This window comes from Nansenia antarctica (assembly GCF_963989245.1).
Source record: "Nansenia antarctica genome assembly, chromosome: 3".
In the NCBI taxonomy this organism is placed as follows: Eukaryota; Metazoa; Chordata; class Actinopteri; order Argentiniformes; family Microstomatidae; genus Nansenia; species Nansenia antarctica.
In genome coordinates this window covers 28,787,760-28,800,259 of record NC_137688.1, presented here as the reverse complement: position 1 = coordinate 28,800,259, position 12,500 = coordinate 28,787,760, and the positions used below count along the sequence as shown (strand labels likewise).

Below are 12,500 nucleotides of genomic sequence, written 5' to 3'. Positions count from 1 at the left end.
GAGAGATGGCTGAGACGACCTGTTCTACTGTCTGCTAACACTCTTGGCTGGTCCTTTCTAAGGTCCTGTCTACACGTACACAGGGTTTTTTTCCTCCTTCGTTCTCCCAAATAATCCCATCCACAAAAACTCTGTTTTACCTGTCTACACGTTAACACTGAAAACAGATTTTCTGAATATCTTGACCCTGTAAGGAGTTTTTTCAAAAGGTCAGCTTTCAGTGACCTAAAACGCAATTTGCGTATGGACGAAAGCCCATAAGGTCATAAGGCCATTAGGCCAAAGGTATGGACGAAATGCATACATATACATATATGTATATACATATACCCTACATTTAAAAAAAATACCTGTGTATGTGTGGACAGGGCTAAGGGATCCCCCCCCCCCTCCCTTGTTCTCTCTCTCTCTCTCTCTAGGTTTGTTAATCCTGACAGGCTGGTACGTCGGAGCGGGAGCAGAGGCGGAACAGTGCAATATGTATTAAGCTCCGTCTTCACCACGACCTATTCCCATCTGAAACAAAGATAACTATTACATAACATTTTTTAAGAAAAGTTGTCTTCAATTAAAGTGGAATCAGGACTGAGCTGTCAGTCAACGTTTCTGAGGATTAGGGGGTCCGAGCTTGTCTTGTGCGACTCCCCGCTCTCTCTCTCTCCGAGAGTCGGAAACAGCGGTCTGTCTGACACAGACGTGCGGCAGCGTTACGTGAGAAGTGTAATGGACCGAAGCCCCCAGATTGGGAGTGTTTTTATGAGTTGGCTTGTCAGGGATCAGGGCATTTACTCAGCCTGCCAGCCGGGCTGCTGTTTGAGTTGGGTCGGGCTTTGGCATTATACAGAATTGCAATTGTTACAGTGTACTACCCTCCATTTAAAAAAAAAAAAACTAAATGTCTGAGTTTTATGGTGGTAATAACAGGACAGGTGGTAGAGGGGGTATGTACGGTCGTTTCAGGCAGAGACTACCATGATCGTAGATGTCATTCATTGATACTCTGTGTTCTCTTATGGCAATACAAAATAATCTATCATCACCTTTACACACATTACACTACTCTTTGGTTTTCTGCCCCACATTCACACAACGTTAAATCCACCAATCCCCCCTATGACAGTGTATCATACTGTTCACACACATTCCGCTGACGATGCTGTGTGCTCCGCTCACAGGTGAATTAGAAGGGGTGTCAATAATTCGACCAAAAACATAAACAATGGGACACATAAACAACATAAACAACCTCAACAACCTCAAGCCTGAAGCCAAAAGCTAACAGGTAGTGCACTCTCTTTCCTTAATCTACCTCTCCCCTGTTTGCCCCCTCAGCAGGCCTTCCATTTTGTGTCTTCCACATACTAATTATTGAATTAAAAACACATTGTCTATTGTACCACATCCTATATTCTGTTCATTACTTGAGAATATCTGTATACTGTTTATGAGAACATGGCCTGCTGAGTAAATTAGTCCCGTATGTGTGTGTACTGTGTGTGTACTGTGTGTGTGTGTGTGTGTGTGTGTGTGTGTGTGAGTGTGTGTTATGGCCCAGGTTAACTAGCTCTGACATTATTATCACTGCTGCTGCTCAGCTACACAAACAGTCTGAGCTTCTGTTTTATTAATCACCGCTGAGCACAAGGGCATCCAAGCACACGCACGCACGCAAACACACACACACACACACACACACACATGTACACACCCCATACAGAGATTAGGTAGTGTTTGTGTAGGCCTTGTCTCTCACCCCCTCTCCTCGCTTGAGGGCAAAGCACACGGGAAAGAGAGAGAGGTTTTTGTGTCTGTTTTTCTTTTTTCTCTTTCTTCTCTTGTGTTTGATTCTATAGAGAGAGGAGGAGACCTTCCCCATACCATGGGGCCCATACTCTTCCCCCCCGTCACTCCTAGGCCCACACCCTCAAAACACCAGCCCTCAATTGAGACCACAGACTTGATAGTTGTGTATCATTTATCATCGTCTTCCTCATCATAGCTTTGGGTTCTTGGTGGATAATTGACCCGACAGTCAAGCTGTGATAACACAAAAACTTCAATCAATATTGTAGGACAAATACAGTTCAATGGTGCCAAGAGGAATGCCAGGCTCAGATTGAGGGCGTCTGTAAGCTGTTCTGTCTTTGAGTGTGTGTGTGGGTGTGTACCTCAGGCAACCTCATTGGATGAACAAGGGGCGTTGGGAATTTAAACTCAAGGAAGATATGCAAGAGACATTTCGGAGACTCTCTCTCTCTCTCTCTCTATCTGTTGCGCTCGTATTTTCCCCCCCTCTCTCTCTTTCTCTTTCTTTATTGCTTCTCAAATAGCTGCCCTGACAAGGACAGCTTGTCTGGCGGGGGAGCGTAGCAAATGTGTAAAGAGCTTTTCACACCACAAACAGTAGGAATAGAGAGAGAAAAGCTCTCTCTCTAGTTTTGGTGTTTTTGTGTGTGTTGTTTGTCACCGACGGCGGTTGGGCTGTTTTCATGTGATGGTTGTTGGCTGAAAAAGGTTCCTCAAACGGTAGAGTGATGCCGTGCCATCGTCATGGTGACTCAGTCAGACCACATCAAGCTGCTCAGAAAAAAAAGGCAGTTGGCCACAGTTGTCCATTTGGCCTGGCAATCAAAGACAGGATGTCAACATGTTTCATTTGACAAGATTATTAGCATTCCTGTACATTCAGTCCAAAAAGCTGAAATTTTTCGATAAGAGAAATCACACAAAGATATCTCATAAACACTGTACCTAGTCCAAAGACAAAAAAAAGAGGAACAAAATACAGTTATGAAAAAGGCTTTGACATTGAAAGTTACCGCACTTGGACACCGGAATGCAGCAGAGAAGAGTTTTGCTCTCTGATGTCACTTTGCTTTCTGATGAGTGAAAGCTGTATTGTTGCATCAGCTTCCTGCCACACTCTCCCTATGAGGGCACTGGTATCACTAGTGTGCTTTTAGAGCCAAGATGCCACCTTGACTTGAGAATACCACAGCATTTATCTCAACCCTGCTCTTTTGAAATAGTTTGTCTGGCTCAGTGTTTGGAGAGGTACAGTTCCTGTGGAGGTATGATTGGCCGGCTTCACCTTTCGAAACAAAGGTGTTTTTTCGAGATGTCAAGACAATGTTGACATTTCATCGCGGATTGAAACTGTATGTATTATTTATTCCTTTGCTTCGTTGGTCCGGTTTGCTTAGTGGTGAGTCGTTTTATGTGGTGACGTTTTCTTTCTGTGGTCAATGACTTGCAGAATTAACTGATGACAATAGGCTTATTCTTCTGTGGAATACAGTATGATGCAGAGCAGGCGTCATTACACCATTACACATCTAGACACAGCGCTTGTTTTCACTTCCCTATTTTGGGAGATACATTAGGGCTAGTGGGAGGAACTCAAAGGAGGAGTAAAGAGTCGGAGGTTTGATGCAGACAGTTGCCCTCAGGTGACAAAGGGGGTTTACCTATCCAAGCTCATCATCCTAAACTAGCGCAACAACCGCTATAAACCTGACTGGTTGAGCAGGAGGTTTGCCAACCACATAATAAGAGGTTTGGGAAACGGAATGTGACCGAGGCAGAGAGGAAGAAGCATAGAGAGATATATCAGACAGATTGAGAGACAGAGGGCGGAAGAGAGGGAATGAAAGGGACACAGAGAGCTTGAACGAGTGGAAGAGTGAGACAAAGGGAAAAAAAGTTTGAAGAGAAACAAAGTTGTAGAGACAAAAAGAGAGAGAGGCTGGGAGAGAGCAACACAAGAGTGGAGCTTTAGAGATAGATTAGTGTGTGCGTGTGTGTGTGTGTGTGTGTGCGTGTCTGTGTGTGTGTATGTGTGTGTGATAGAGTGAGAAAGAGAGACAGAGTAAGAGAGAGAGAGAGAGAGAGAGAGAGAGAGAGAGAGAGAGAGAGAGAGAGAGAGAGAGAGAGAGAGAGAGAGAGAGAGAGAGTGTGGGAAAGGCTGGTCACCAGAGGTTTAGTCTACTTGAACTCCCAGTGAAGTTTCTTTGCATAGCAGGAACACCCATGCTCCTATCAGAGTAGCCTGAACAGCAGGTCAAGGAAACCTTGTTTTGGGACCCAGTTTGCCAGATTAGAGTGTGTGAGACACACTCTGTGTGTGCTGGAGAGGGTGTTGGAGAGTGTGTGTTGGAGAGTGAAAAAATGACCAGGCGGTCAGTGTCTGCTGGGGACACATTGAGTGAACAGAAATCCCCCCAAAATGGGGATCCAGGGAATCCCGACATTCCCAGCGGGAAAGTGGAGCTGAGGAAGAAGGTGACCCTGCTCCGGGGAATCTCCATCATCATCGGGACTATCATCGGAGCAGGAATCTTCATCTCTCCTAAGGGGATCCTGAAGAACTCCGGCAGCGTGGGAATGTCTTTGGTTGTGTGGGTGGCCTGCGGAGTGCTGTCGCTTTTCGGTGAGTGACACGTGGTTGGCAAGTGGGAGGGAAGAAAGGAAGGAGGGGATGGGCAGACCTGAGAACAGGTATGGAGAGTGGTTTATCATGTACTGTCGTGACAGGTATGGGGAATTGTATTTTTTGGTAGTGTTGAATCACTTCCGCCTTTGTCTTACAAAATAAACAAGAGCTGATTCCTTCATGACTCATCCAAAGTGCTCAACCTGTGATAACAGCTTTCTGGCAGAAAAGTGTCAAGCTGCCACAGCTGAACTTTGAGAAGTGCCTGTTGTGCTGTGAAAGCTTCTGCTTCACCACGACACAGTTAATGACTGTGAAAGCCCTGAACTAGTCTCTTCAAACTGTCCATCAAACGGAGTTACTGCTCAGTGTACTGCTAAAACTAGTGCCACTGTGTTCCACAATCAAGGAGCCAAAGAAGCTGACAACCAACTCAATATCAGCTACTTTTTTGAACTTCATAAACTACTTCTTATTTAAACATCACGATATCGATAAGTGCCAATCACAACGCGAGCAATATCAGAGGACATCTGCGCCGCTGGTGGGCTCCTTCTCGAGTCGTTCCCTGCGTAAAAGAATACAACTTGAGAGTATAATATACAACAATAAAACATGTCCCTACATAATGCGTGCCCTAAGGCGAACTGCAGCTTGTGGAAAACAAAAGATATGCAGTAGAGTGGAAAGAGGGAGAGTGGCAGATCAGCTTAGGAAGAATGATGTGGTGAGCAGAGGAAATTGTTTTGAATATCAATAAATACTGTAACTTGTGAGTGGAGCTTGTGTTTTAAAAAAAACGATCTGTATCTACTTTCATACCATTTGTTGTAGCCATCATGGGCCATTGTTATACACACAACACATAGGGGAAATGTTTTAGCAATACAGTATTTGACATGTATTGCAACCTATAACAGAATAAAGTGAGGAATTTTCATCAAGGCAGGAGTCAGGGTTTTAGGTGTCAGTGGGATTGGTAAATCATAGGCTGCTGAGCACACTCTAGGACAGAAGATTCATATTCTCTCTCCCATGCCTTCCTATTCCCTGAACAGCTAACAGACTTCATGGCTATGGTTTGACAGGCAGGCCTATTTGTGACTGTCTGAAGATTCACAATGCCAGCTCAAAGAGGCACAGCTATTTTATAGGCTATCATATATCTTTGGTGATGCGCTGGATGAGGATTCAAGCCCTGGGATTGTAGGAAATGGCTGTTACAGGTGTTTAAGAAAAAATAGTTTCCAACTTACGAGATAGCCCCTCCTCAACTTAACCGAAGCATTTCATTGATTATTTTGTATGTTTTCATAAATACACTGATGCAATTAAGTCAAGCTCTTACACGTTTTGTATTATTTTACATGAGAAATGATTTTAAATATTTCAGCAGATTTAAACTAATGTAAAGAAAAAAGAAGAACATAGCTTATTGGTATACTACCAACGTACAGCTCATGTGTCCTAACCTTCACCCTCTCTGGTCCTGGTCCTGCAGGGGCTCTCGCCTATGCAGAGCTGGGGACGTGCATTAAGAAGTCAGGAGGTCATTACACCTACATCCTGGAGGCCTTTGGCCCTCAGATGGCCTTCATACGCCTCTGGGCCGACCTCATAGCAATCAGGTATGTTTGGATAAACGATAGGGGCAAGTCGTTGCAATAATGTGTGTGTGTGTGTGTGTGTGTGTGTGAGAGAGAGAGAGAGAGAGAGAGAGAGAGAGAGAGAGAGAGAGAGAGAGAGAGAGAGAGAGAGAGAGAGAGAGAGAGAGAATGTGTGTATGAGAGAGACAGAAAAGTGTTGGCCAGGACTTCACAATAGGTGTGTGTATTTATTTGTGTGTGTGTGTGTGTGTGTGTGTGTGTGAGAGAGAGAGAGAGAGAGAGAGAGATAGAGAGAGAGAGAGAGAGAGAGAGAGAGAGAGAGAGAGAGAGAGAGAGAGAGAGAGAGAGAGAGAGAGGCACATTATAGGGCTCTGTGGACACTATTGAAAATGAACAGGGATTTAGAGATGAGCCTCTAGACTGGGCACCCGTTATTTGATTCTTATCAGAGCCAAGCCGACCGCAACACTGAATCTGTTTCACTCCCATGTGGCTGAGAAAATGTGATTACAGATGTGTTCGCTAGGTTTGCCTTTCAATATGGAGTATTTTGCACAGTACAGTGTGTAAAATGTCCATTCAAGAGTATGTCTGAATGTGTTGAGAATTAGCTTAAAGTGAGAGGGAGAAAAGGAAGGAGGGAGGTAAGGAAGGAGGGAGAGAGAGGGATGTAAGGAAGGAGGGAGAGAGAGGGAGGTAAGGAAGGAGGGAGGAGTGGACCGTTTCATTGTTAAATAACTTCCCCTTTTCTTCCTCCTTTTTCTCACAAAAAGAAACTAGAGCTAGAATCATTCCAAGCTGCTAAACCTGTAAAACCCCTTTTTTTTTGGTCTTATGATGTATCGTCATTTGACCCGTACTGCGTTGTGTTTGCAGAAGGCAATGTGTCCTCTAATTCTGGTGCTGGCCCAGATAATCCAGGTTTCTGGGTTAGGCCTTTCCGGTCACTGTCTTTACCTCGCTACTACCTTTTGGTGGTTACTTTGCCCTGAATGTCTTTGCTAGTGTATGTGTGTGTGTGTGTGTGTCTGTGCGTGCGTGTGCGCGTGCATCTGCGAGTGTGCATGTGTGCGTGCGTGTGTGGGTGTGGGTGTGCATGTGTGTGCGTGCGTGTGTGTGTGTGTGTGTGCGTGTGCATGTGCGTGCGCATGTGGATGTGTGTGTGTACTGTATGTGTGTGAAGGTGTTGTTGTGTGTTCCAGACCGGCGGGCTTGGCAGTGATCTCCCTGGCCTTCGGACAGTACATCCTGGAGCCTCTGTTCATGCCTTGTGGAGTGCCGCCTCTCGCCATCAAACTGGCCACGTCCATAGGAATAAGTACGTCTGAGCTCTCCATTTACTTTTAGATGAAGTGACATGTGTTTTAGAAGAGCAGCAGAATGATAAACAAACAAACACTGTTATATTAGCCATGCAATCAATGTTGTTGGAATGTAAGTAAGTAAGTAACATTTATTTATAGAGCGCCTTTCGCAGACCAAGGGTCACAAAGTGCTTTACATAACAAGGAAAAAGCAAACACAATAAAACATAATACAAGAGCGAGATCCACAGCAGGTTAAAACAGACCAAAACAAGTAAAAATAAAAACAAGTAAGACAACAGGTGTGCAACAGCATCAACAAGACACAGAAAGACAAGCCCATTGGGGCTATCCAAAAGCCTGTCTAAACAAAACAGTCTTTAGCTGTTTTTTAAAAACCTTGACCGAGCCAGCTGATCTAAGATCCAAGGGCAGAGCATTCCAAAGCCTGGGAGCTACGGTTTGGAATGCTCCATCACCCTTGGTCTTCAGTCTGGCACGGGGGACAACCAGCAAACCCTGGTCAGAGGACCTGAGAGACCTACTGGGGCTGTAAGGACACAGTAGGTCACGGATGTGCTCAACACATACATGCACTGCAAACCAGCTCCCCCCCCCCCACACACACCTTTGAGACAACACACATGCACACAAGAACAGAGCTCTGGGCTCTGAGCAGTTAGGGGGTTAAGTGCCTTGCTCAAGGGCACAATGGCAGTGGTAGGCAGCTTAGATGTGATGCCCAGAAGCCCTCCAGTGTCCAGCACACGTTCTGGCTATCTCCTGGGGTGGAGTGATCCAACCAGAGACTTACCATGTGCTGGCCGGCCTCTCTAACCTCTAGGGTACCTGCCGGAGTAAAATGACAAAAAGGAATGATTTCTTCTTGTCAGAGAGATGGGTTTCCTCAAATTTCCTCAAATTTCATGAATCAAACCATATGAATGCTTACGGATGCTATTTGTATCATGTACTTTTGAAGTTATTATAGGCAATCATGAGAACGAGATGCCTGAGAATGATTCTATATACTCAGAAGAATTCTGTGTATGTTTGTGTGTGTTTGTGCGTGTGTGTGTGTGTGTGTGTGTGTGTGTTTCATTGCCCCCCCATAGCGTCAGTGATGTACCTCAACAGTATGAGTGTGAGCTGGACAGCCAGGATTCAGATCGTGCTCACCTTCAGCAAACTGCTGGCTATGGCCATCATCATTCTTCCTGGGCTCTATCAGCTGTTCAAAGGTAAGCCAACATCATTGTTGTTATCATCATCATCATCATCATCATCATCATCATCATGATCATCGTCATCGATCATCATCACCACCACTACCACCACTGCAATGTAACATACATCTGACGCACACTCCCAACCAGACAGGCACATTCCACATTCAGTTGAAAGGCACCTTCTGGTACCAGAACAGCTGTGCTATACTATAAAAAACAGCAGGGGTGGAGGTCGCTAACAAACAGCAGGGGTGGAGGGAGCTAATAAACATCAGGGGTGGAGGTAGCTAACAGACAACAGGGGTGGAGGTAGCTAACAGACAACAGGGGTGGAGGTAGCTAACAGACAACAGGGGTGGAGGTAGCTAACAGACAACAGGGGTGGAGGTAGCTAACAGACAACAGGGGTGGAGGTAGCTAACAGACAACAGGGGTGGAGGTAGCTAACAGACAACAGGGGTGGAGGTAGCTAACAGACAACAGGGGTGGAGGTAGCTAACAAGCGCATTCTTGTCCATACCTCGTATAGAGATGTGTCTTGTCCAACACTCAATAAAAATATATTGTATAAGTGTAATTGCTGTTCCCTTCTCGTGTGTGTGTGTGTGTGTGTGTGTGTGTGTGTGTGTGTGTGTGTGTGGGTGTGTGTGTGTGTACAGGGGAGACTAAGAACTTTGAGAATATGTTCGAGGTCAGTAGCGTTCAGCTTACAGGCCTCCCCCTGGCCTTCTACTCTGGGATGTATGCCTATGCTGGGTGGTAGGTAGAAGATGACTTCTTACATAGTGTCTTTTCAACTCTATATGACCTTTATCATGCTCAATGAGTGTCATATACCTTTATCATGCAAAATTACATAACGCCCTAACCTTAAATTAGTGTCTGATATGAACACATCATGTATCAAAGCAGTCACTTTCTGCCGGCAGGTTTTACTTGAACTTTGTAACAGAGGAAGTGGAGAATCCTGAAAGGTGAGTCCTGTTTTAGTCGAAAATCCTGTTCTAGTAGACTCATGACTCAACTTAGTCATGACATTGGAGCTTCTTGTCTCAATCATTAGCCAAGTACTTCATTTCTCTATTATAATGTACGGAACACATTTCAAACACTTTTCAAATCCCTAAGCTATTTTTATGTCACCTTCCGTAGGCTATAAACATGTATACAGCAGTGTAACTGTGCTTGCCTAAAACTCCAATACCAGACATAAGAGAGAGAAAAAGGAAGTCATTCAAGTTAATGATATGGTTACAGCACAGCTTGTCTTGCTTCCTCAGGACTGTGCCGTTGGCCATCTGTATCTCCATGGCGATAGTCACTACCTGCTATGTGCTGACGAACGTGGCCTACTACACTGTGATGTCAGCTGAGGAGCTGCTGGACTCGTCAGCCGTCGCTGTGGTAAGGACTCCCCAACAAGATCACTGATCATTGGTCCGCTGGTTTACACCGGTCCAACAAAAAGCTACCGTATTGGCTGGTGTTAACATAACGTGACGTTAGAATTATAAGGTTCTAGCAACATTTCAAAATGATAAGGTTCCGTCAACATTTTGAATGATAAGGTTCTGTCAAAATTTCAAAAGTGTTTTTACATAATCTGATCCATTAGGTGTTTATTAATGCCTGTGTGGTGTTATTTTTTAAAATGTTGAAATCTTTTAGTTAGTAATTAATCAAATACAAAGGTTCCATCTTACAAAACATAATGGCAAAGTAAAAACCTTGACGCTCAATATCTCTGAACTACCCTAAACGGAGATAGAACCTTATAATTCTAAGCTCACGATATTAATTAAGGCTGCTATGGATGTTCATTAGGGACTGACGGACATAAAGTAATTGAAGCATATTGACTGTAGTCTTCAAAATTCTTCATCTCGCCGCCCGCTTCCATTTAGCTCAAAGGTGTGAGAGATCAGTGACTGCTTTCTGCACTTTAAACTCCGCCTTAACATGTCATCATTAGTGGACTGCAAAAGGCTTCCCAGTAACAGGCTAATGTGATTCCATGCCAGACAACCATTCCTCTTCCTGCTAATCAGACCACTTCCACTGGTAATGACAGAGCCAAAGACAGCTTTACATTACGTTCTACTGATCTCAGACCAAGTCTGAAGTTAAGGAGAGAGTAATTCACTAAAAGGACTCTTATCAGATCAGGCCTTTATAATGGCCTTCATTACGTACAGTAGCCTACCTGGTAGGGCGTGATAAGCCCCCTTGGGAGGATGTGAGATCATTTCAGTTCTCCTTTAACACTACGAGCGCCAATGCGTGTTTTGGCGTAGTGTTTGTCGGGTTCCAGAAAAAGGAGAAGAGACGTTTAAGAGTTTTGGGCAGTCAATTACTGAGGCTTTTATTAAACAGAATCGATTCCGTCAAATGTTCTCGGATGCAGCCAGAAGGCATAACTCATTTCTTCAGGGCAGAGTTTTGTTGAGTTTTGTTGACATTAATTTTGTCCTTGGCGCAGACCATCTGTTCTTTTGGGTGATAGGCGGTGAATTTACCACTGGGTAGTGGTAGGCTTAGACCAAACAAGAAAACAATGTTTTGGAGGCCATTTGGGGACTGACTCTTGACCCAGAGAAATATTTATAGGATACCCAAGACACAAGCAGATGGGTTACAAATAATTATTAACAGTGTGACACATCCCTCTCCTTCCCGGACCTTTCCTCAATAATAGTTTTTTATATGTTGGTGTTCGAATTTTAAAATCACACTTCTCGAAATCTGTATTTTATCATTATTTTATAACCATTGCTTCCGCCACAGTGTGATATTATGTTAGTGCGATATGGCTCGTCTTCTCCCATGTGGGTGTGAGTAAAGGCACATTGAACGCCCATTGAAACGGGAGGCACAATATTGTGTGCAATACATCATCTTTCGTCAATTATGAGTTTAACTTGTAGAACATAGTGTTCAAGTGTTACATTTATGAATGCTGTATTGATCCAGAAAAAAGTGCTTTTGAAAACGGAGTGTCCTATCCGACACTCAGTTTGCTTATAAACATTTTGTTACTGCCAGGGGTGTCAGAGACTCTGTGAACTCACAGATTTTTGCCTTAATGTCTCTGGTGGCTGCCTCTTCGACGTGTGCAGGCTTGCAGAAACACAACAGCTAATAACAGTCTGCCACTGCAGGTCCATTTCAGTTTTTTTTGTTATTAGGGAGCGAGTTGTTGTTGTTGTTGGAACTTCAAACTGAACGTAGTTATTGCGGAGAGCCTGCTAGTGTTGAAGTGATGAGGGTTGAGAATCTGTATTCTGTATCAGTTTTTCTCAATTTAAAATAAACCTTTAAAGCTTTTTAAGCTTGGTTGGCATAATAAGACATTCTCTTATATTGCCAAATTAAATAAAAAAATGTATGCCTCTCTCTCTCTCTCTCTCTCCCTCTATCGCTTTTTCTTTCTCTCCCCCACTATTGTTTTGTATGCAGACGTTTGCGGAGAAGCTGTTTGGGAACTTCTCCATGGCCGTGCCGGTGTTTGTAGCCTTGTCGTGCTTCGGTTCCATGAACGGCTGCTTGTTCGCCTTCTCAAGGTGGGTGGCGTCTCTCCGTGTGTCACATGATGGCCTTGACACTCGGAAATGGAAAAATAGCCCCATTTTACACAATGTATAAGGACATCTGAGGAATCTCACCGGTGCTTTTTTTTTTTTTTTTATCATGTTGACATGTGAAGGTCGTATGTGACACGGTCTGGTGAAAAGGTCTGCATGCCGACAATTCTCCAAGTCGCACAAATGACCAAAGGTCACTTATTACAAAAGTTGAAGTGTTGAAGAGCCCACTGAATATAACAAACAACAGTTTTAGGATCACTAAATACTTATCATTTGTGAATTGGATTCACTGTATTGTCTGCCGTCCTGCTTCGTAGACTACTGGGATAGTGATACATGGCTTG

General features: G+C 44.1%; 1 protein-coding gene across 1 annotated transcript in view; it reads left to right on the top strand.

Annotated features, from left to right (window-relative positions):
• Positions 1 to 4,167: 4,167 nt before the first annotated feature.
• The window catches only part of slc7a11 (solute carrier family 7 member 11), a gene marked incomplete at both ends in the record, with an annotated part of 13,483 nt that continues 5,150 nt past the window's right edge, over positions 4,168 to 12,500 (top strand). Inside the window, 8 exons of the mRNA XM_080527142.1 lie at positions 4,168 to 4,429; positions 5,934 to 6,060; positions 7,242 to 7,357; positions 8,459 to 8,584; positions 9,232 to 9,331; positions 9,502 to 9,546; positions 9,853 to 9,976; positions 12,029 to 12,132. Of these exons, the coding sequence (XP_080383268.1) occupies positions 4,168 to 4,429; positions 5,934 to 6,060; positions 7,242 to 7,357; positions 8,459 to 8,584; positions 9,232 to 9,331; positions 9,502 to 9,546; positions 9,853 to 9,976; positions 12,029 to 12,132 (1,004 nt within the window). The remainder of the gene's footprint in view (positions 4,430 to 5,933; positions 6,061 to 7,241; positions 7,358 to 8,458; positions 8,585 to 9,231; positions 9,332 to 9,501; positions 9,547 to 9,852; positions 9,977 to 12,028; positions 12,133 to 12,500) is intronic.